The 24,513-nt window shown below is 39.9% G+C and overlaps 1 protein-coding gene across 2 annotated transcripts in view; it reads left to right on the forward strand.

The window, feature by feature from the left end:
- NRBF2 (nuclear receptor binding factor 2) overlaps positions 1–19,207 on the forward strand; it is a 37,367-nt gene extending 18,160 nt beyond the window's left edge. The window contains exons 2-4 of one of the 2 annotated variants that reach the window (XM_043596442.1): positions 763–847; positions 5,805–5,845; positions 17,684–19,207. In XM_043596442.1, the coding sequence (XP_043452377.1) occupies positions 763–847; positions 5,805–5,845; positions 17,684–18,394 (837 nt within the window). In that variant the 3' untranslated portion in view covers positions 18,395–19,207. The remainder of the gene's footprint in view (positions 1–762; positions 848–5,804; positions 5,846–17,683) is intronic. The other variant, XM_043596444.1, reaches the window with a different exon arrangement.
- Positions 19,208–24,513: the final 5,306 nt, after the last annotated feature.

A 24,513-nucleotide genomic window follows, 5' to 3' on the forward strand; every position in this document is an offset into this window, starting at 1 on the left:
GTCTCCAGGCTCTGAGCTGTAAGCACAGAGCCTGGTGCGGACTCGAACTCATGAACCATGAGATCATGCCCTGAGCCGAAGTTGGATACTTAACCGACTGGCCACCAGGTGTCCCATGTTGTAGTAATTCTTAAAGTGTAGCACACATGTAAAGAGGCCAGTGACTACTTATTAATCCATTTACCTTTACATTTGGGGGCACTTGAGCCATTTGCTTTCACATCTGAGTTTTTTGTTTTGGTCAGTGTTACCTGAAAAAAAAATCACTGTAATATTAAATATTGGTATAATTCTTTAGCTGTACAGTATACAGATTTTTATCTTAAATAGTAACTTTAATGTTGAAAGGAAAGAATGAGTTAATAGAAGCTTGAATTTTACTATTTTATAATTTCCTTATTGTAGTTTTTAAACTATACAAACTAGTGAAAGGATCTACAAGATAGCTTTTGTTTTGAAAGGAGGTTGTTAAAAGTCAAGTAAATAAATATACAATCTGTGATTGTAACTCTTGGTTAATCTCTGAAGAATGGAAGAATGTGACTCATTGAAGGAGCTCAGCGCTGGTGTTAAACTTGATAGTTTATTGGTAGAGTTGAGAAAAGATGCCAGTCCTCAGATGCTACCTGTTAGATTTCTCATAGATACAGCTGTAATGGTTTGATGGGTGGCAAAAAAAAAGGCATTATTTATCTTGTCAAAAAATTCTAAGTCGTGTCTTTTTATATAATTTGGAGGAACTTAGGAATGTTTGTCTTCTAGGCTCATCAACAGAGCAGACGAGCAGATCGTTTATTAGCTGCAGGAAAATACGAAGAGGCTATTTCTTGTCACAAAAAGGCTTCAGGTGAGTATTCTTTTAAAGAAATACCAAGTCTAAACTGGAGGGCAGTTTCTTTTCTCCAGTATCTCTCAACAGTTTATTCAGAATGAAAGTCACAATAGTAATGATGGGCTGTTGGCCTGCATATACAAGGTTGACAGTATTGACCTACCAGAATGTCAGTTTGGACTATTTTTCAAGTGAGTATCTTGGATTTCCCAGTTCTTCCTAACCTTGTCTTTCTAAACCATGAAGGTTCTATATGCAATACTGGTTGTATATGCAAAATGACTCCTGGACACAGCTTTCTGAACCTGGAGAACCCTAAAGATAGAAGTGATTGCAAGATATCTGTCAATATACATCTTAGTTACTATGGAAAATGGATTTCAGTTAGTTAGCCATTTTGGATTATGAAAGTAATAACTAACTTAATTCTAACCATTTAATTTTCACTGAATTTCTAAGATGCTGATAATACTCTTCTGTGGTCTTCCTTAGTTTCCTTCTGAATATTTCATCTGTACATTCATGCCTATGGTGTCATGCTGATGATAGCTTGCTTTTAGGTATGAAATTTAGAATTAATGACTTATCAAACATCTAATTTTATCCCAATCAGTCCCACAGTCTAGCATATGCTGAACTCAAATAGATTTTTGGGGTCTGTTTTGTACAGACTGGTTTCAGTTGGCTAATTAACCTAAAAGCTTTGAGGAGGGAGTGTTTTACTTATGCTGCATTCAAAATAGGCCACCTTTCTTAGAACAAATCTTATAGTCTTTCTGTTAGAGGAAAACACTTTCTTTTTCTTCTAGGCCACTGCAGTGATTAAAGCCATGTTCTTTCTTGGCAGAATATACCCCACCACTGTTGCCTTACTGCTGAAATACCACACAGTGGATCCTGGTTTGAATAAGTCCTTTTTTGTTAGTGATTTTTGCCTACATGTCCATGATTTTTAGAAAAAAATTCGAGTCTTATTTAAAAAAAATTTTTTTTAATGTTTATTTTTGAGACAAAGCACAAGCGAGGAGGGGGAGGGGCAGAGAGAGAGGGGGAGACACAGAACAGAGCCTCACACAGGGCTGGAACCCATGAACTGCGAGATCATGACCTGAGCCAAAGTCAGACGTTTAACTGACTAAGCCACCCATGCACCCCTCAAGTCTTATTTTTAAAGAATGAGTTTTGCCACTGAAGTGTACTCCTTCAGCTGTAGGGCTGAGTGCATACTACGTACCCCATAAGTCTTTGTGAATTTTTATAGGGAGTTTTATGGGGACCTTTATGCAACATTAAACTTGGCAGCTAGTACTCTTTAAATCTTTCATAAACCATATTTTGTTATGAATGAAATTGGAAAAGTCGGAGTACTGGGTTGCCTGAGTGGCTCAGTCAGTTAAGTGGCACTTGATTTCTGTTCAGGTCATGATCTCACAGTTCGTAAGTTCAAGCCACACATCAGGCTCTGTGCTGTGGAGCCTGCTTGGGATTCTCTCACTTTCTCTCTTTATCTGCCCCTCCTCTGCTCACGTGTTGTCTCTCTCAAAATAAATAAACAAGCTTAAAAAAAAAAAGAAAAGAAAAGACAATATATTACACTATTTAAAAAACAACAACAACACTGTTGTGGGTGAATGCCCCAGTGAAGTAATACCTCTGGTTAAATAACCCAGAGTCTTTGTGGTTACATGTATATAAAATATATCACAATGGAGTGATCAGTATATGTTGTGCATTGAGCGTTAGGAGGTTCTGAATATATAAAAGGGAAAAACGTTTCTTTCATTCCTAATCTGTGTCCCTGTCTTTGAGGAATTAAAACCGATGTTGGGCTTTACACGCCTTTCCCCACTTTCTCAGTATCTACAATCTGTGACATTCTCAGGAGTAGAAAAGATAAAGGCAGCCTTTTGGATCCCATTAGTTTTAATTAGGGAGATAGAACTCAAGTGTGATCAGTTAATCCCACTGAGCTGATTTGATTTGGAGTTTAGACTGGGTTAAAAATAGCCTTGTGTTTTTTAGAGTGGAGTTGTGAATGTAATGCTAATTTGAAAATTGACGTGGTTGGAATAAGCTTAGTATTTTCTAAATTGACTTATATCTAGGGCTTATAGCAGAGGTGCTTTGGGAGGTATGGGTGTAAATATATTCTGAAGGGATTTATTTTAGAAATATGATAGGGAACGGCGCCTGGGTGGCTAAGTTGGTTAAGTGTCCAACTTCAGCTCGGGTCATGATCTCATGGTTTGTGGGTTCAAGCCCATGTTGGGCTCTGTTCTGACACCTGGGAGCCTGGAGCCTGCTTCCAATTCTGTGTCTCCTTCCCTCTTTGCCCCTCCCCTGTTCGCTTGCTCTCTCAAAAAGAAATAAACATTAAAAAAATATATAGGGAAGGTCATCATCTGAGAATGACTGATAAAAAGGAAAGCCTGAAATAGAGAACTTAAGGGCAAAGGAGGTGCCTCTTATCCAACCATGAAAGATCAGAGAAGATTCTGAGACATAAACATTTACCCTGAGATTACATAGCTAAACTCATAGCCTCTACACTTTGTGATCTTCTGATGGATTTTTTTTTTTTTAAGCTCTACACCTGACATGGGGCTTGACTCCAGGATTGTCAGAAAAATCTGTTGCTCAGAAACGTTGATTAGCAGCTATAGCTGGATAGAATTCTTGCTCATAGTCTTACACAGTCCACTTGCCTAAGTGGGTTTCTTTTCTTTGACAAACAGCAAAAAGAGCAAAAGCTTAAATGCGAAGTTGATAATAGCCATTTACAGTGCTTAGAACTCCAGCAGTTTAGAAGATGAGCAGACCTCAGAGTTCACAGTGTCTACATATACTTGGTTGAAACCTATCTTGACCCGGACCTTCCCATGAAGCTATGGCAACATGAAAATGATTCTTAGCAGATCAGTCTTTGTCATTCAGAGGCAATATTTTGCTGTGTGTGTGAGATACTCAGTTGTGACTCTGGAACAAATTCATGACTATGTAATCAGATGAAATTTTTTTCTTTTATTAAGACCCAAATTTTACTTATTTATTTATTTTTATTTTTATTTTTTTTAAAGTAATCTCTATACCCAGTGTGAGGCTTGAACTCACAACCCCAAGATCAAAAGTCACATACTCTACCAAGTGAACCAGCTAGATGCCCCCTTAAGACCCAAATTGTAAATTAAAACATGGGAAATACTTTAAGTGGCAGTGTGACTCTTGATTTTTTTTTTTTTTTTTTTTGGCTTTGGAAACTCATGTCCTTGGGTATTCTCTACTATTGTGTTATAGTTGCAAGGTTCTACAAAGGCAGTCCAGTTGGTTTAAGCCTGGTTTTATGAAACTGTTCCCTTTGTTTAAAAAGTGAATTTACAGCAAACTGTAGTTCAGATGGGGAGACGATGGTATGTGGAAATAATAGGGAAGTTCATCCACACTGTATCGCTGCAATAGATAAGAGTGTCTCAACAGCCTTAAACATGAAGAAAAGACAAAGAAATAGCCTGTATGCAGTTATATAGACTTACTATAGGAATAAAAGACACGAAAGTTGAGGAAAAAATTTAAGTATGGCTAGAGCAAAGGCTATATAGCCAACTGTTTTACTGTTGGGGAAGGACCATCCAGTTAATCCGTATCTTAAAGATTATAGTATAACCTAGCAGGCAACAGTTCTAAGTCATGAACTCAAAATCATTAAAATATTTGGCTTTAAGATGACAGAAACATTGCCCTGTAAGATCTGCAAAAAGGCAAAAAGGAACTTAATGTAGGGATGAGAGATACTGAGACGTTGATAATAAGAAATAAGAAATGGAGATTGTGTATGATCTATTATGATACTTGTTTATACTCTCTTTTGTTCCAGGCAGTACATAAAAGGTCTTCCAGAGGAATACAACAAAATACAAAATGTAATTAAAAATAAGCAGATGAGGAATCCTTAGAAAGATAAAATGAGGAGTGCCTGGAAATATTGTTCACAAAGTGTACCATGAGTTCTTGCTTATTTGATAGAAGGAGAATTTGGCCTTAAGCTTTTTAGCAGAGAGGAAAAATGTATTTTTACAGTGACTGTTTAAATTCAAGTAAATTAAGTCACCCAGGAACTGATCCTAAGGTCAAAGAGAAGCTTAAGTTTATTATTTATTAGGACTATTTAGGGTCTTAATAAAAGACAACAACTTACAATAAATGTCAACAAGTTCTTAATGGCTTTTAACTACCTGATTCATGCATGGTAGGTTAGGTTGATGGGATAGCTCAGAAATAATTCAATAAAGGTAGTTTTGAAGGAGGCCAAAATGATATAGTCCAAGTATTCATGTGGTTAAAAAGACACCTATAATCAATCTCTTGACATTTTTGTGATCATAATAATAAGGTTTGATAAGGTTCTTGCTTAGTTTTAATCCTCCCTAATCCTATTTTTTTATTAGGCCATCTTTACTTTCTTAATTGTGAAATCTACAAGGATTTTGAAGAGCAGACTCCTTCAAGGTGGGGTAGAGAATATCTACAGTTGATTACCACTGACTTCTTGGAGAAGTTAAGAGTCCTGTCTTCTTGGGAGGCTTGGGTGGCTCAGTCAGTTAAGCATCCGACTCTTGGTTTTGGCTCAGGTTATGTTCCTGCAGCTTCGTGGGTTCAAGCCCCATGTCAGGCTCTGTGCTGGCAGTGTGGATCCTGCTTGGGATTCTCTCACTCTCCCCCTCCCTCTGCTCTTTCCGCAGTTGCACTGTCTCTGTCTCTCTCAAAATAAATAAATACAACTTAAGGAAAAAAAAATCCTATCTTCTTAAAATCCCCACCTTGTTTGATTTTGGGAACAAGATAGTTATGTAGCAGAATTGCTTGGAATTGCTTCTAAAACCAGTTCTTTTTTGTCATAGGAGTGTTGAAATTCTTCCTTTGACCTGTTGATTACAAAATTATGACACTCATTAATGTGCCTTTTTTTTTTAACCAGCATATCTTTCTGAAGCCATGAAGCTCACACAGTCTGAGCAGGTGAGACAATTTCTTAATATTTGCATAAGCGTTAGAAGGATTTTCTTGTGAATACTTGAATTGTGTGTAAAATAAAGTATTATGCCCTTCTCAAAACACTGTAGTCAAAAATACATAAAATGGAGAAGATAGGAGTACTTCAGAAATTAAAACTCAGTGAACTACTGTCGACATCCCAGAGATGGCATGCAGAAACTTCTGTTTTCTATTAGTTACTTCTAGATCTCAGATCGAGTGTTTTCCTTAGAGACTTCTAGGGTCTTTCCTGATGATTAACTCATTTGAGTATTAGCTCAAAGAAAGTAAGCAGGCCTGGCCAAGGGTCGACCAATTGGACTTCCCTTTGCTTGCCAAAAATAATTTAAATCTGAATTTGTCTTTTCCTGAATTCCTAAACAGTTCTGGTACCTTTATATTTGTTTCACCAATGGCTTTAAATGTTTTCCGTGTTAGGGGAGGGTGTACCTAGGTTTTGAAAATGCCTTCATCCAAAGATGATTTTCTGATTATGCAAGCGGCAGGGTACTTAGGAGATACTCAGTAAATGTTTGTCTAGTTAAATTAAGGAGATCTTTTCTGTGAGGGGATGTCAGTGGCAGGGAGAAAATACCACTTCCTCAAACTGAACCAAGAAAATCTGAAAGTTGTGTTTTATTTCCTGCACTTCCTTTTGACAGTATAGAACTGCTCATGTTAGCCACATAATACATACATGCACTGAGCCTTCTGAGCCCCTTAATAAAAAGGGATTTTAGCTAGTTGTAGTATACATGCCTAAAGCAGAAAGTTTTCTAATTTCAAACTGAATACAAATGGCATTTAAGTTTTTAAAAATCATATCAGATAGAATTCTATTAAATTGCATTGTCATTTTTTTTTTTTAGACCAGTGTTTTTCTCATTTAGAAAATTTTTAAAGTACCCAGTGTGGGGGTGCCTGGGTGGCTTAGTCGGTTAAGCGTCTGACTTTGGCTCAAGTCATGATCTCACAGTTCTGTGAGTTTGAGCCCCACATTGGGCTTTCTGCTGTCAGCATAGAGACTGCTTTGAATCCTGTCCCCTCCCCAGTCCCCGGCTCCTCCTCTGCGCGCTCGCTCGCTCTCTCTCTCTCTCTCTCTCCCTACTTTCAAAAATAAATGAAAACATTATAAAAAATTTAAAAAGTACATAGTATGGTTCACATATTGCCAGGCAATATTTTAAACCAAATATTAAACTTTGTTTCACATACTCTATAGTGAATATGTTACTTTTACAAGTAGAAAATTGTTAACAAAGTTTCCACAAATACTGACAAAAAACACATTCAGCTTAGAAAATGTCGAATAGTCAACTGTTGAATAACTTGGGTCTTAGGGATGCAAGCCTCTGTACAGTTGAAAATCTGCCTGTAATTTTTATACCCCCTCTCCCAAACTTAACTACAATAGCCTACTGTTGAGCAGAAGCCTTAATGATAACATAAACAGTTGATTACATATATTTTGTATGTTAGGTGATTATATACTGTATTCTTGCATGAATGTAAGCTAGAAAAAAGAAAATACTAAAATCACAAGGAAAACATTTAAAGTACTATACTGTATTTGTTGATAAAATAAGTTTATGTGGTCTGTTTATGAGATGAATTGTCTGTTACCACCTATATCAGTACTGTCTTACAGAATACAAAACTGTAGAAATTAATACGTATTACTAACACTAGACATCAAAAATGAAAGTGAAAAACTCGTTTATGTGCAGGTATAACAGTTCATGCACTGATGAAGTCGTAGCAGTGTGATTGCTTCATGGCAGCCTGGTGTAATCCATACTCTTGTTTCACAGTAGCCTAACCTCCACACCACTGTATGAGTCCTTATAAAGGGTTTATGGTCTACAGTATTACAGTCATCCATAATACAGTATTGGAAACATTATTAACATTTTTAAAAACTCACTTATGTGTGATGATAGGCCAATATGCAGTTTCTCCCAATTATGAGAGAGAGGCATACCTTATGGTAGTGTAATTCTCTGAAAGCAAACTTGTAAAATGGTAAGAAAACTTAATCACGGCGCCCATGTGAAGGTAGACTGTTCGTTTGCACACAAGCCTTGCACGTGACATCCTACACGGTGAGTACTTAGGCGGTGATGGTGGTGGCCCAAAAACATCTCCCACGTTCTTGCAGCACAGTTACTATTCCACACGCACACATAGATAAGTTTACTAGCTGTATGGCATGATGATGGTTGACTGTTCATTAAGTGGAAGGAGATCATCAAGGTTGTCACGTTATAATAAAGTCTTTTTTTTTTTTTTTTTTTTTGCTCACAAATCAGGTTGATGGGGCTCAGGCTCAGCTGGGCAGTCCTCCAAGGTCGAGGGCTGTCATGCGGTCAATGGTGGTAGCTGGTGGTGTCATCTCAGAGGTGTCTTCTCTGTCTGGTGCTGGGCTGGGAGGGCTCTGATGCTGGGTCTGAAACTGCTAGGGCTCCTCAGGCAGCGCGGCATCTCTCCTCATCCTCTCTCGTCTCTCTCTAATCTGCCCACATGGTGGTTGAGGAGAAGCCAACAGATAGTGGAAGTTCCACAACATTGTCCCTCCGTCTGCCTTGTTCCTTGAATTGACCACAGAGGCCCACCCAGTTCGAGGGGAGGGGAATTAGACTCCATCTCTTGATAGGACTGTTCAAAAAGTTACAGACATGTTTTTTTTTTAATTATTATTTTATTTTATTTTTTTCAGACGTGTTTTAAAACCACCTCACTGGGGCTGGACTGCCCTGGTTGGTCCACACCTCTGCTTTGCCTTTTGGCTGTGTGACCTTGGGCAAGTTCCTGAGCCTCTCTGTTCCTCAACTGCCATTCATTCTGTCATTTTTAAGTTCAGTTGATAATACAGTGTTACATTAATTTCAGGTGCACAACATTGTGATTTGACGATTCTGTACATTATGCAGTGCTGACCATAAGTATAGTTCCAGTCTCTCACCGTACAGTGTTCTTACAATATTATTAGCCATATTCCTTCTACTGTCCTTTTCATCTCCATGGCTTACTTGTTTTATACCTGGACATTTGTACCTCTTAATCCCTTTCACCTGTTTTATCCATCAGTCCACACCCCTCCCCCACTCCCGTGGCAGCCACCAAGTCTCAGTATTTATGAGTCTGTTTCTGTTTTGTTCATTTGTTTCTTAGATTTCACATACAAGTAAAATCATAAGATATTTGTCTTTCTCTGACTTATTTTACTTAGTGTAAGATCCTCTAGGTCCATCCATGTTGTCACAGGTGGTAAGGTCTCATTCTTATGGCTGGATAATACGCTACTGTTTATATATACCTCATCTTTTTTTTTTTTTTTAATGTTTATTTTTGAGAGAGAGAGAGAGACAGAGGCAGCATGAGTGGTGGGGGAGGGTCAGAGAGAGAGGGAGACACAGAATCTGAAGTAGGTTCTGAACTGTCAGCATAGAGCCCGACGTCAGGGCTCAAAACCAAGAACTTTGAGATCATGACCTGATGCTGAACCTACTGACCCACCCAGGTGCCCCTCGTACCACATCTTTTTTTAATCCATTCGTCTACCCACAGATACAGATTGTTTCTGTATCTTGGCTATTGTAAATGTTGCAGTGAACACAGAGGTGTGGATATCTTTTCGAATTAGTGTATTTAGTTTCTTTGGGTAAATACCTAGTAGTGGAATAACTGGATTGTAGGGTTGTTGTATTTTTAAATTTTTGAGAACCCACCATACTGGCTTCCGTAGTGGCAACGCCAACTTAACATTCCCACCAACGGTGCATGAGGGTTCCTTTTTCACCACGTCCTGCGAGTATTTGTTATTTCTTGACTTTTCATAGCTATTCTGACAGGTGTGAGATATTTCATTGTGTTTTTTTATTTGCATTTCCCTAATGGTTAGTGATGTTGAACATCTTTTCATGTATCTGTTGGCCATCTGTATGTGTTTGGAAAAATGTGTACTCAGGTCCTGTGCCCATTTTTAAAAACCGATTGTTTTTCTTATAATGACTTTTATGAGTGCTTTATATAATTTGGATGATAACCCCTTAGTGGATACTTCATTTGTGAATACGTTGTCCCTTATGAAAAGTAGGTTCCCTTTTCATTTCGTTGATGGTTTCCTTCACTGCAAAAGCTTTATATTTTGATACCGTCCCATTTATTTTTACTTTTGTTCTTGAAGAGAAAGATAAAAAAAAAAATCACTAAGACCAGTGTGAAAGAGGTTACTGCTTATGTTTTCTTCCAGGAGTTTTATAGTTTCAGGTCTCACAGTTAAGTCTTCAATTCATTGAGTTTATTTTTGTGTATGATGTAAGAAAGTGGTCCAATTTAATTCTTTTGCATGTAGTGCAAACACCAGTTTTACCAACACCATTTATTGAAGAGACTGTCTTTCCCCATTGTATATTCTTCTCTCCTTTGTCATGGATTGACTCTATGTGCATTTATTTTTGTGACTTCTACTCTGTTCCATTGATGTATATGTCTGTTTTTGTGCCATGCCATACTGTTTTGATTACATAGCTTTTGTAATATACTTGTGTGTGTGTGTGTGTGTGTGTGTGTGTGTGTGTGTATACACAACATACATAACATACATACATACATAATATACTTTTATTTTGCAATAAAATCTGGGAGCGTAGTACCTCCAGGTTTGTTCTTTCTCAAGATTGCTTTGGTTATTTGGGACTTTTGTGTTTCCATATACATTTTGGGATTATTTGTTCTAGTTCAGTGGAAAGTGTCATTGGTATTTTAGTAGGGATTGCACTGAATCTGTAGATTGCTTTGGGTGACATGGACATTTCAGTAGTATGTCTTTCCATTTATTTGTGTAATCTTTATTTTTTTCATCTGTGTCTTAGTTTTCAGACCATAGGCCACTTTGGTTATAAATTTATTTTTAGGTATTTTATTCTTCTTGAGGTAATTGTAGATACGATTGTTGTCTTAATTTCACTTAATGCTATTTTGATATTAGTGTATAGAAATGTGATGGATTACTGTATGTTTTGTATCCTGCAACTTTACTGAAATCATTTATTCTGGTGGTTTTTTGGCGGCTTCTTATGGGTTGTCTGTATATAGTATTCTGTCATCGGCAGATAGTTTTATTTCTTCCTTAACCAATTTGAATACCTTTTCTTTTTTTTTTTTTAATCTGATTACTGGGTATGGCTTTGGTATTATATTGAATAAATGGCAAGAGTTGATGGTCCTTATCTTGTTCCTGATCTTAGAGGGAAAACTTTCAGCTTCTAACCATTGAGTATGATGTTATCTGTGGGTTTTAAACATTTATTTATTTTTGAGAGACAGAGCACAAGCAGGGGAGGGGCAGAGAGAGAGGGAGACACAGAATCCAAAGTGGGCTCCAGGCTCCGAGCTGTCAGCACAGAGCCCATTGCGGGGTTTGAACTCACAAAACCGCGAGATCATGACCTGAGCCAAAGTTGGACGCTTAATCAACTGAGCCACCCAGGTGCCCCAGCTGTGGGTTTTCATATATGGTCTTTATTAAGTTGAGGTATGCTCCCTCTAAACCCATGTTGTCAAGATTTTTTTTTTTTTTTATCATGCATGGATGTTGAATTTTGCCAAATGCTTTTTGTGCATCTGTTGATGAATTTTATCTTTCATTTTGTTAACATGGTGTCTCTGGTTGATGTATTTACAGATAATTGACCGTCCTTGCATCCCTGAAATAAATTCCACTAGATCATGGTGGTAGATAATCCTTTTAATATGTTGTTGATTCAGTTTGCTGATACTTTGCTGAAGATTTTTGCATCTGTGTTCTGATATTGGCTTGCAATTTTCTTTTCTGTAGTAGTGCCCTTGGCTGGTTTAGGTATCAGGATAGTGCTGGCCTCACAGAATTTGGAAGCTTTCCTACCTCTTCTATTTTTTGTAATAATTCCAGAAGGCTAGGTATTAACTCTTCTTAAAATGTTTGGTAGAATTCACCTGTGAAGTCATCTGGTTCTAAACTTTTGCTTGTTAGGAATTTTTTATTACAGATTCAGTTCACTTATTAGTAATCAGTCTATTTAAATTTTCTGTTTCTTCCTGCTTCAGTTTTGGGAGGTTATACGTTTTTAGGAATTTTTCCTTTTCTTCAAGGTTGTCCAACATGTTGGCATACAATTTTTTGTAGTAGTCTCTTACTTAAAAAAAAATTTTTTTTAGAGGCACCTGGGTGGCTCACTCAGTTGAGGTCACAATCTCACACTCCATGAGTTCGAGCCCCGTGTCGAGCTCTGTGCTGACAGCTCAGATCCTGGAGCCTGCTTCAGATTCTGTGTCTCCCTCTCTGTGCCCCTCCCCTGCTCATGCTCTGTCTCTGTCTCAAAAATAAATAAAAACATTAAAAAAAAATTTTTTTTAATGTTTATTTCGGAAGGAGAGACGGAGTATGAGCACGGGAGGGGCAGAGAATGAGGGAGAGAGAGAATCCAGAATCCCAAGCAGGCTCTGCACTGTCAGCACAGAGCCTGATGCGGGGCTTGATCTCATGAACCATGGACCTGAGCTGAAATCAAGAGTCTGACCTTTAAATGACTGAGCCACCCACATGTCCTTGTTCTTTTAGATGAAAAGTTAGATTGAGAGTTTTCTTGTTTTTGTAATGTGGGTCAGTATCACTATTAACTTACCTCTTAGAAAGCCTCTTTTGCTGTATCTCATAGTCTTTGAACTACTGTGTTTTCATTGTCTTGTTGGAGTCCTCTTTGATTTTTTTTTATTGACCCCACTGATTGGTTAGTAGCATGTTTTAGCCTCCACATGTTTGTTTTTTCTCCATTTTCTTCTTGTAGTTGATTTCTAGTTTTATTTTCTGGTGGTTAGACAAGATGCTTGAAATGAATTCAGTCTTAAATTTATTGAGCCTTTGTCCTGTGATTTATCCTGGAGACAGTCCTGTGTGCACTTGAGAAGAATGTGTATTCTGTATTTGGATGGATTGTTCTATATATATCTGTTAAGTCCATCTGGTCTAATGTGTCTTTTAAGGACAGTGTTTCCTTACTACTATTATGTGTGGATGATCTCTCTGTTGTGTAAGTGGGGCCTTAAAAGTTCCCTGTTGTTTATTATTGTCAGTTTCTTCCTTTGCATCTGTTACTATTTGCTTTTTATATTCAGGTGCTCCTTTGTTGGCTGCATAAATGTTTCCAAATATTTTCTTCTTGTTGGAGTGATCCCTTTAACATTGTGTAGTGTCCTTCTTTGTCTCTTATTACAGCTTTTGTTTTAAAGTGTATGTTCCCTGATATAGGTGTTGCTACCCCAGCTTTTATTTTGTTCTGTTTGCATAGAATATCTTTTTCCATTGCTCCACTTTCATTTATTTATTTTTTAATTTTATTTTTTATTTTTTAAAATTTACATCCAAATTAGCATACAGTGCAACAATGATTTCAGGAGGAGATTCCTTAATGTCCTTTACCCATTTAGCCCATCCCCCTTCCCACAACCCGTCCAGTAAACCCTCAGTTTGTTCTCCATATTTATGAGTCTCTTCTATTTTATCCCCCTCCTTGTTTTTATATTATTTTTGTTTCCCTTCCCTTATGTTCATCTGTTTTGTCTCTTAAAAGTCCTCATATGAGTGAAGTCCTATGATTTTTGTCTTTCTCTGACTAATTTCACTTAGCATAACACCCTCCAGTTCCATCTACGTAGTTGCAAATGGCAAGATTTCATTCTTTTTGATTGCCAAGTAATACTCCATTGTACATATATACACCACATCTTCTTTATCCATTCATCCATCAATGGACATTTGGGCTCTTTCCATACTTTGGCTATTGTTGATAGTGCTGCTATAAACATGGGGGTGCATGTGTCCCTTCAAACCAGCACACCTGTATCCCGTGGATAAATGCCTAGTGCAATTGCTGGGTTGTAGGGTAGTTCTATTTTTAGTTTTTTGAGGAAGCTCCGTACTTTTCCAGAGTGGCTGCACCAGCTTGCATTCCCAACCATTACTCCACTTTTAGTCTGTATGTGTCTTTAGATTGGAAGTAAGTCTCTTGTAGGGAATATTTACATAGGCCTTTTTTTTTTTTTTTTTTAAATCTATTCAGCCACCCTACCTGTTTTGATTGGAGCATTTTGATTGGAGTCTTTACATTTAAAGTAATTATCGATAGGTATGTATTTATTGCCATTTTAAAAATTGTTTTCTTGTTTTTGTAGTTCCTGTTCCCTTTTTTTCTATTACTCTCTTCCCTTGTATTTGGTTATTTTCTTTAGTGTTATGTTTGGACTTCTATTTGTGTGGTAAGGGTTTGGTTTGTGGTCGCCATGAGATTTATATATAATAACATGCATATATTGCAGTCTGTTTTGAGTTGGTGGTCATTTGAGTAGGCATGCATTCTACAGGCACTACATCTTTAGTCACCTTATCACCTTCGTGTGCGCACACCCACACGTTTTATGTTTTTGACATCTGTTTTATGCCTTTTTATTTAATGAGACCCTTAACTAATTATTGGAGATTTTGTTGATTTTAGTACTTATGTCTTTTAACCCTCATACCAGCTTTGTCCTGGTCGATCTACTTCCTTTTCTGTATGTTTTGCCTTACTAATGAGAGATTTTTCTTTCAGGTATTTTCTTGTTTCTAGTTTTGGCCTTTTATTTTCTGCTTAAAGAATTCCCTTTAATGCTTCTTGTAGAGCTGGTTTAGCGGTGATGAACTCCTTTAGCTTTAGTTTGGGAAACTCTTTGATCTCTCCTTCAATTCTGAATGGTAAGCTTGCTACATATGTTTGGTTGTAAGTTTTTTCCTTTCAGCACTTTGAATATTTTGTGCCACTCTTGGCCTACAGACTTTTTGCTTAGAAACCAGCCAATAGTTGGCAGAGGATTTACCTCCTGTAACACTATCACCAGAGGCCTAGCCTTTCCCCCTTCTGTAACTGGCATCTTTCTGTGAGGTAGCTGGAATTGCATTAAGCCTGTGTATCGATTTGGGGAGAGTTGGCATCTTTAGTATCCTGGGTCTTCTAATCAAGGAATGCAGTGGACTGCGTGTGCCCCCAGCACTGGTGCCTGGTCACACAGCTGCACAGGGGTCGCGGGCATCCTGCTCAGGCACCGCGGTTCCTACCCTGCTTGCTGTGGGAGGGTTGGGAGAGAGCCACCCCTTTCCCTCTTCTCCCTGCCAGGAGCTCCTACCGCTGGCGCTGGGTCACCAGGAGCCCTGAATCCAGGAGCTTGGAGGCTTGCTTCACACAGACACAGGCACCAGCCAGAAGCATTAATCTTAAAAGGCCAGAGCCCTTCACGCTTTTTAAGAAAGACAGTGTCAGTGACCGGGGGCTTTAATTGGTCTGAAACAGAGCACCTGAAAAATAGAACACGTTCTCCATTTCCTTCCAAATTCTGTAATTGGCATAGTTGGTATTTGTTACGACTCTGGTATTGTTTAGTGTGCAGCACGGTCATGATGTTAGAAGACCTAAGACCTTCGGAAAAAATAAATCATTCCACGTTTGTGATATCTTCATTGTGGTGGTCAGAAACACACACTTTTATACAGGATTCTTGCAGTTCCCTAAAGTGTGTACCATGTGATTTGTGGTCAACTCCTGCAGTGTTTTTCTGTCTCCGTCTTCAGTGACACTTCTCCAGGCTGTGCTGCTGCTCAGGAAAGTGGAGAATTAAATGTGAGATTGTGAAAAGCTGTCAGTGATTGCTTTCTTCTAGCCGTTGCACTTGGCTTAGTTGCCAAAGAACAGCAGATATGTTCAGTTCTTTACCAGTGTGTGGTACTTGTTGTATTTTTTCTTGCTTTTCTCCCTCCCTCCCTCCCTCCCTCCCTCCCTCCCTCCCTCCTTCCTTCCTTCCTTCCTTCCTTCCTTCCTTCCTTCCTTCCTCTTTCCCTCCCTCTTTCCCTCCCTTCCCTTTCTCTTTTTCTTTCTCTTCTTCTTTCTCTTCTTTTTCTCTTTCCCTTTCTCTTCCTCTTTCTCTTTCTCTTTCTCTTTTTCTTTTTCTTTCGAGACAGAGTGCGAGCAGGGGGAGGGGCAGAGAGAGAGGGAATCTCACAGAATCTGAGCTGTCAGCACAGAGCCCGATGCAGGGCTTGAACTTGGGAAAGGTGAGATCATGACCTGAGCTGAAGTCGGACACTTAACCGACTGAACCACCCAGGCTCTCCACTTGTTACATTTTCTTCTACCATTTGTACACTTTACAGAGGCCTTTTTTTGGAACGTGTGTATGTTGGAAAAGTGTTTTTGTTTCTGAAATTGCCGTTTTCCCATGTTGTACTTTTCCCTTGCCACCCAGTTCGTATGGGGGCTTCATGTTTTTGTTGGCCAGACAGATAGCAGATTTGACACTGCTGTTGACAGAACATGATCCTTTTGATGGTGAAAATAAAATTATTGATTTATATAATAACAAAACCCAATATGTTATTTTATACTTGAGGTTATATAAGTTTCGTCGAAACCAGAGTTGCAAAGATCTCTACAGAAATGACATTCATGGGGTGCCTGGATGACCCTGTCTGTTAAACGTCCAACTCTGGATTTCGACTCAGGTCATGATCTCGTGTGTGAGTTCCAGCCCCACAATGGACTTTGCACTGACAATGTGGGGCCTGCTTGGGACTCTCTCCCTCCCTGTCTCTTCTGCCCCTCCCCCACTTGCAGTCTTTCTTTCAAAATAAATTTAGAAAGAAAGAAATGATATTCAGAGAACAGCCCTAAAAATTACATGTTGTTACAAAGATGAGGAAGGAGAATACCAAAAATTCATTTTCCCAGAATAGAATCTTGCTGTTTCCAAATTTATATATGTATATGTGTATATATATATATATATATATATATATATATATATATGTATATATATACACACATATATATAACAGCTGTTAATCTTTTGGGGGATCCCCATATACATAACTAGTTGTTTTTCTCTTGTTGCTTTTAAGATTTTCTTTGTCTTTAATTTTTGACAATTATAATGTGTCTTGGTATGGATCTCTTTGGGTTAATTTTGTTTGGGGCTCTATTTGATTCCTGGACCTGATGTGTGTTTTCTTCCCCATGTTAGGGAAGTTTTCAGCTGTTATTTCTTCATGTGAATTTTCTTAGTCTTGATATTTTCCTAGTAGAGATCCCTTAAATAACTATCCTCATCCCCCAACTTTTTTCTTTTGGTGTTTACTTTGGGTGATTTCTGCTACCCTGTCCTGGAGATTGCTGATCTGTTCTTCTGTATCATCTACTCTGTTCTGTATAATGTATTTCTCATTTCTTTTATTGTATTCTTCTGTTCTGATTGATAATTTCTTATATTATGGAGATATTTTTTGTCTCTGATTCTTCTCCTAGGTTTGGTGAGCATCTTTATTTACTTTGAACTGTGTATGGGGTAGATTGCTTATCTTTGTTTCATGGAGTTGTTTTTCTAAGGATTTGTCTTTTCTTTCATTTAGAACGTGTGCCTCGGTCTTCTTATTTTGGCTGATTCTCTTTATGTATTAGGGAGTTCAGCTACTTCTTGGTCTTGGAGGAGTGGCCTCACATGGGAGATGTCGGGCTCAGAAGCGCAGACCCCCCTAGTCGCCTGTGTGGCCCGCATGCACCCTTTTTGTGGTGGGGCCATGACTGTTGTCTTTAAAGACCCAGTTGTCTTTAACAAAATCAGGGGTTCTACTGAATTGCAAACATAGTATGTAAATTTTAAGTGTTAGAAAGTTATTTAGAAAGGAGGATCTTGGGATTATATTCATTGGAGATTACTAAAGAGACTTAAATGTTAAATGACACCTTTCCTTCTGTGTGATAGGCTCATCTGTCACTGGAATTGCAAAGGGACAGCCACATGAAACAGCTCCTCCTCATCCAGGAGAGGTGGAAAAGGGCCAAGCGGGAAGAGAGACTGAAAGCCCAGCAGAGCACAGACAAGGATGCGGCCGCCCAGCTCCAGGCCCTGCACAAACCCCCTTCTGAGGATGCAGAGGGCCAGAGCCCCCTTCTCTCTGAGAAATACAGCCCTTCCACGGAGAAACATCTGCCTGAAATCCAGGGAGTCTTTGACAGGGATCCAGACACACTGCTGTTTTTACTTCAGCAGAAGAGGGAGCCGGCAGAGCCGTGCATTGGAAGCAAAGCCCCCAAGGACGACAAGACAATCATAGAGGAGCAGGCTACCAAGATCGCAGATTTGGAGAGGCACGTCGAATTCCTCGTGGCTGAGAACGAAAGGTTAAGGAAAGAAAACAAACAACTAAAGGCTGAAAAGGCCAGACTTCTGAAAGGCCCAGTAGAAAAGGAGCTGGATGTGGATGCTGATTTTGTAGAAAAGTCAGAGTTGTGGAGCTTGCCACCACATTCGGAAACTGCCACAGCCTCTCCAACCTGGCAGAAGTTTTCAGCGAATACCGGCAAAGCCAAGGATATCCCCATACCCAACCTTCCTCCCTTGGATTTTCCGTCTCCAGAACTTCCCCTTATGGAGCTCTCTGAGGATATTCTGAAAGGATTTATGAATAATTAAAATGAAAGGCCATAAAGGAGCTGAGAAGAAAGGACAAAATAATAGAATAGTAGTTGATCCAGGAAAAAAAAAAAAGGGAAAACCACACGCAAGGGTGATTCCAGAGATGCTTCGTCGTCTGGCGCACTGTGGGAAGAAACGTCGCCGGGACTTGGGAAACAGTCACTGTGAAGTATGTCATGTCCGATTGACTGACTCCAGCTGATTCCAGACTTGGCAGACACTAGACTCTCGGAGGTTCACTTTCTCCTGATACAAACCAAATGGCTACCTGGAATAACTTTTTCAAGCAACAGTTATTTTTCTTATCTTCAGGGTTAAAATGTATAAAAGTATGTTATGTATGATTAATCTATAATGCCATAAATGATAATGCAAAAACCTAAATAATATGGTGGCCCGAGGGGCCACCTTGTGTTTGAAACATGCTTTCTATCATGCATTGACTGTATGCATTTTGTTATGCACATTTCGTTTGTTGAATAAGGCGTGTGAGACACACCTTTCTAGATGAAACTGTGCCACACTTTGCACTACTCACGACATAATGAGAACCTCAAGACTATCAGGAGAAATATTTAAATTTCCATTTTATGAAGAAAGGAACCAAATTGTTAGTTATGCTTTTTAAAAATTACCGGTTTACATAATTAATCAGGGTGCATTTTAAGTTCTAACTTTTTTGTTTATTGTTTAAATGTATCATTTGAAAATACTAAGGAAATATCCTTTACTGATGCATGAGTGGAAGTAATGGTAGTTGACAGTGTTTGATTGTAAGAGATCAATAAAGTAATTGTGTTTTATACCTTTGTTGACTGTGTTGGTAGTTTAAATTTTTTTTTTTAATGTTTATTCATTTTTGAGAGACAGAGACAGCATGAGCGGGGAAGGGGCAGAGAGAGGGAGATTCGGAATCCGAAGCAGGCTCCAGACTCTGAGCTGTCAGCACAGAGCCCAACGTGGGGCTCGAACCCACGAACTGCGAGATCACGACCTGAGCCGAAGCCAGACACTCAACCGACTGAACCGCCCAGTCGCCCCAAATGTGTTGGTAGTTTAAAGGCACGTTTTGTATGGTTTCTCTGTTGTAAATCCTGAAGATGAATTTGAAGAGATTCAGCCAATGACAAATGACTCTGGTATGTTAAAGTTGTTCTCCGTTGTTGCAGTCTGTTTCCCCGACGACTGAGGTGAAAGAGCATAAGGAGGGTCCTGAGATTTAAGTGTGTGCCTGGCCGCCTGGACAGTGCTCAGTTGCAGGTGGCTATCCCCGGGGCCCCTGCCACCAGCCAGGGCACGGTGGTTGGGGAGCACCACACAGGCGCGGTCCCACCGCTGCAGCAGGAGTGGGGGTGGGGTGAAAGTGAAGCGTCTGGGTACAGACCATGGGGGTGTTTAAAGCATGGACTTGGCTTATTGTGTGCGATTGTGGGAGGGACAGACAGATGGACCAGCGCGCCACACTGCCTTAGAGACTGGATCAGGGATTGCCGCGTTGAGGGTGGGATAGGGCTCACACACGGGGTGATGAAACTAGCAGAAGTAGGAGGAGTCCAGGTGACTGTGCCAAGGCCCCATTTGTTCAGGTCTCATCTTGCTGCAGATGAAACCAAAAATAAGCTAGCTTCTTACGAGTAAGACTTCTATTCTCTGTTAAAAGTTACGTCAGTTTGGGGGCGCCTGGGTGGCTGTCGCTTAGGCATCTGACTTTGGCTCAGGTCATGATCCCATAAACCGTGGGTTAGAGCCCCACATCGGGTGAGCCCCGCTTTCTCTCTCTCTCTCTCTCCCTCTCTGTCCCTTGTCGGATTCTCTCTCCCCCTCCACCCCCTCTCTGCCCTTTGCTCACTTGCGTCCTCTCTCAAAATACAATAGTAAAATGTTATGTCAGTTTGTCCATCTCAGTGTTGGAATATCCCAGACTGATTTATCAAACTTCAGATTTAAAAGTTTGTGCCTCAGATAAACTTACGAGTCTTGATATTTGTCTCTGAAAAACGAGGTTGGTAGGGCACCTCTTTGGCTCAATCAGGTAAGCGTTGGATTCTTGCTTTTGGCTCAGGTCATGATCTTGTGGCTAGTGAGTTTGAACCCCACGTTGGGCTCTGCACTGGCAATGCAGAGCTTGCTTGGGAGTCTCTCTCCCCTCCCCCCCCCCCCCCAATCTCTCTCTGCCCCGCCCCTGCTTGTGTGCTCTCAAAATAAATAAAATGAGCCTGGTTGGATTTTGACAGGAGCCCTTTATAAGCCCTGCTCTTCCCTCTTTCTCCACCAGCAGTGTGGCCCATGCTTATCAGAACCCCATTCTAACCATCTCCGAAAAGTACACGCTTAATGGACTTCTTCACTTGTTCTGAAGCTCCTACACCAGTTAATTTACTCTTCAATCTGGTTAAATTTTGTGTTTGAATCTTAACATGGGTGTCTCTTGACCAACACAACTTGGCACCTCTGGGGCATCCTAGCAGTGTCTCCCACTGACTAAATAAAAACACATGGCCATCTCCTCTGGGGTTTCCAGCTGTTCTCGTGTCTTCTGTTTGCTTAGGGCACCGCATGGGATTTAGGAATAGCCTGTTTCCACTAAATGGCAATGCATTATGCTTGTACGGGAAGCTGAGTGGGCTCCTGTACTTAGTTGGTGGCCTCTCACTATTGAACTCAGATGGCTATTAGAAGGCCCGGAAGGTGCTCAGGTTTGGCTCTTGCAGAACGATAAACATTTCTTTCAGAAATTAAGTGGTATGTGGTAAGTCTTAGCTGTCCTGCCATGGTAACCACAGGTAACCTCTAGTTCCTGGAAACCATGCGTAAGAGAAAAGAGAAGAAAATATTTCCAAGATCGTTTCTTCAAAGCCATTGTTTATCCCTCATGTTTTATCAAGGTTATTGAAATGAAAATATTTTGTCTCTAAATCCATTCAAAATGTTAAGTACATTATCTTTCTGCTTTTAACCCTTTGTAGGTACTATTTCTTTTCATGTATTTTGGATGTCAATTTTTAAAGCCTTTAAGACCTATTACCTCATAATGAAACAAATCGAGGTCCAGAAGGTCATGACCTACCTGCAGTTTTCTACCAGCTTGGAGACAGAGCCAAGAGTGAAGTGGTTTGACAGTCCTGGGCTGTTGTTACGGGGCCACTCGGGGATGAGTTCTCCTGTGGCTAGTGACCCGGACGTTCCCATTCCTCTTCAGGTACACACTGTACTCTGCTTCCCAAGGACAAGTTGGGGACCACCTGAAGGTTGTTGGTCCTTACACTCCATTGTGAAAAGCCTGTCTCCATTTCCTGTGGTGTCTCTTTTCATTCGTGCAGGGTTGTGATTAAAGTGTTTTAGACGGTGAAGAATACAAGTGTGAGGCAGTTGGCCATAGGATGTTTATAATATATGTGAAGAATCCAGGCTTTCATGAACTGTAATAACAGTAGCTATTTATTGTTGGATCATTCTAGACCAGTAGACTATAAATGTCAAGATCAAAGTGATCATTACTATATTTTGTCATAATCCTAGCATAGCTGAATTGGAGACCTCTGCGGGAGCAAATGGTATAGTTTGAAAAAGGAGAGCCTCTTCAAGATTCGCCTATTTTGCCACAGTTGGAACAGTGTCCTTGAAAAGTCACTGCTGAGCAAGCAGTGCCACCTAGTGGACGGTGAGGAACTTTTCTGGTTCTCGTTGGGTCAAAAGGGGAGTGTGGGCTGCAGTTAGGAACTCCGTAATTGGTCACTAGTAAATACCTCATACTTAAATACTCTTCTAATAGTAAATATTCTCTTATTCAAGTAGTTTGTAGATATGCATAGGCAAAAAGGGAAAGAAAGCCTCAATTTAAATCAGATATTTAACAAACACCCTCTTCTGCCACTAAACCTGTAAGGTAGCTGGTGCAGCCTTCATGGAAGATGGAATGTGACCAGAGGATGGGGAAATGGCTTCCTCCGTAGGGAACAGCATGAACAGTATGGAGTCCAAAATGGGAAACAGGAACTGTAAGCTTGGTCACAGTCAAATCCTGGCAAGACACGTGAGGAAATCTGGTGGAGGCTCACACAGATTTTCCGCTCATTTCCTAATGGTGAGGGGGCTGGGATCAGGTCCTGGTCTTGAGGAGTGGAAAATATTTGGAATATGCTCCCAAGATTAGGATTGCTCAGGAGTCAAAAGGATCTCAGAGAAGCTGGGCTCAATTTTTGTGGTTCTTAGCTTGCTTCTCCGTTGTAGATGTTAAACTGGGAAAAGAGGGTTGGGTTCTTGGTGTGACATAAGGACAAAAAGTGAAGGAATCAAGGATACAAATGAGAATATAGGTTTTTTTTCCCCATTAATGTTTATTTTTGAGAGGGAGAAAGCAGGGGAGGGGCAGAGAGAGAGGGGGCAGAGGATCTGAAGGGGGCTCTGTGCTGACAGCAGAGAGCCTGATGCAGGGCTTCAACTCATGAACTGTGAGATCGTGACTTGAGCCAAAGTCAGATGCTTAACCAACTGAGCCACTCAGGTGCCCCCAAGTGAGAATGTCTTTAGTATCAACAAACAGTCCAAGATGTACAAAAGATGTAAGACAGGTTAGATGATTAGGGAGCAGAGTAGGATTGAAGTACTAAAGTCTCAGAAGGGGTTCCCAAAGGCAAAGGATACTTTCTAGAAAGGTTGTAGTCTGAAAAAGGGGTTCTTGGTTTGAGGAACCAGACTTTTAGCTCTATGCTCCCTTGAAGTTGGTTCCCCAGAGAAAAATTTTGCTGCTGAGGGTTATTATAAAGACCCAGAGCCTCTCTGTTGCCACCGTACATCTTTTGTTGGCTTACGAAAATTTTTTTTAATGTTTATTCATTTTTGAAAGAGAGTGTGTGAGCAGAGGAGGGGCAGAGAGAGACACAGAATCCAAAGCAGGCTCCAGGCTCAGAGCTGTCAGCACAGAGCCCAATGCGGGGCGTGAACTCACAAACTGTGAGATCATAACCTAGCTGAAGTCGGATGCTTAACCGACTGAGTCACCCAGGCGCCCCTTTTGTTGGCTTTAGATCAGATAATTCCCTGTTCTTATGAGAAAATAGCTGCTCACAGGGAGGGGCCTATTTGAAACAGATGTTAACCTCTGCCCCCAAACCCTTTAGTTTCAGGGTTAAAACTAAATATGGATGCAGCCAGAAATTGAGTGGGACAAGGGTCATAGACCCATTTTCATCTTTAGGTAGTTTTCATTTATTTGGGTAGCTTGGTTAAGCATCTGTTGATTTTGGCTCAGGTCATGATCTCCTGTTTCATAAATTTGAGCCCCATGTCAGGCTCTGTGCTGATTGTGAAGAGCCTGCTTGAGATTCTCCCTCTCCCTCTCTCTGCCCCTCCCCCGTTCACTTGTGCAGGTGTATACATACTCTCTAAAATAAAAAATAAACCAACACTTTTGGGTAATGTAAATTCCAGAAGGACCTTTGTTCCATTCTTTAGAGTTGATGGACACTTCTGGGGAAGACAGCAGAATGGGAGGATTTTAAGCACACTTGTCAACCTAAGGAGCTCCACACTGAGACACATAGTAATTAAAATAGTAAAAAGTAGTGATAAGGGGAGAACTTTAAAAGCAGCAAAAGAAAACAGTTACATACAAGCCCATAAGCTTGTCTGCTGATTTTCCAACAAACTTTTCAGGCCAGGAGGGAGTGGCATGATACATTCAAAATGTTGAAAGAAAAAAAATGCAGCCAAGAATTCGCTATCCAGCAAGGCTATCATTCAGAATAGAAGGAGGAATAGAGATCCCCAGACTAACAAAAGTTAAAGGAATTAATGACCACTAAACCAGCCCTACAAGAAATGTTAATGGGGACTCTTTGGGTAGAAAGGAAAGACCATAGGTAGGAGGAAGTAGCATAAAAGCAGTAAAATTTTATCTATAAAAATCAGTTAAGGGATTCACAAAATAAAAGGATGTAAAGTATGACAGCAAACATTTGAAACATGAGGGTGGTATGAGTAAAGAATGGGTTCAAACTTAGGTGACTGTCGACTTAATATGGACTGCTATATGCATAAGATGTTACATATGAACCTAATGGAAGCCACAAATTAAAAACGAGTAACAGATATACAAAAAATAAAAAGGAATCCAA

This window comes from Prionailurus bengalensis, chromosome D2 (genome assembly GCF_016509475.1).
Source record: "Prionailurus bengalensis isolate Pbe53 chromosome D2, Fcat_Pben_1.1_paternal_pri, whole genome shotgun sequence".
NCBI lineage: Eukaryota > Metazoa > Chordata > Mammalia > Carnivora > Felidae > Prionailurus > Prionailurus bengalensis.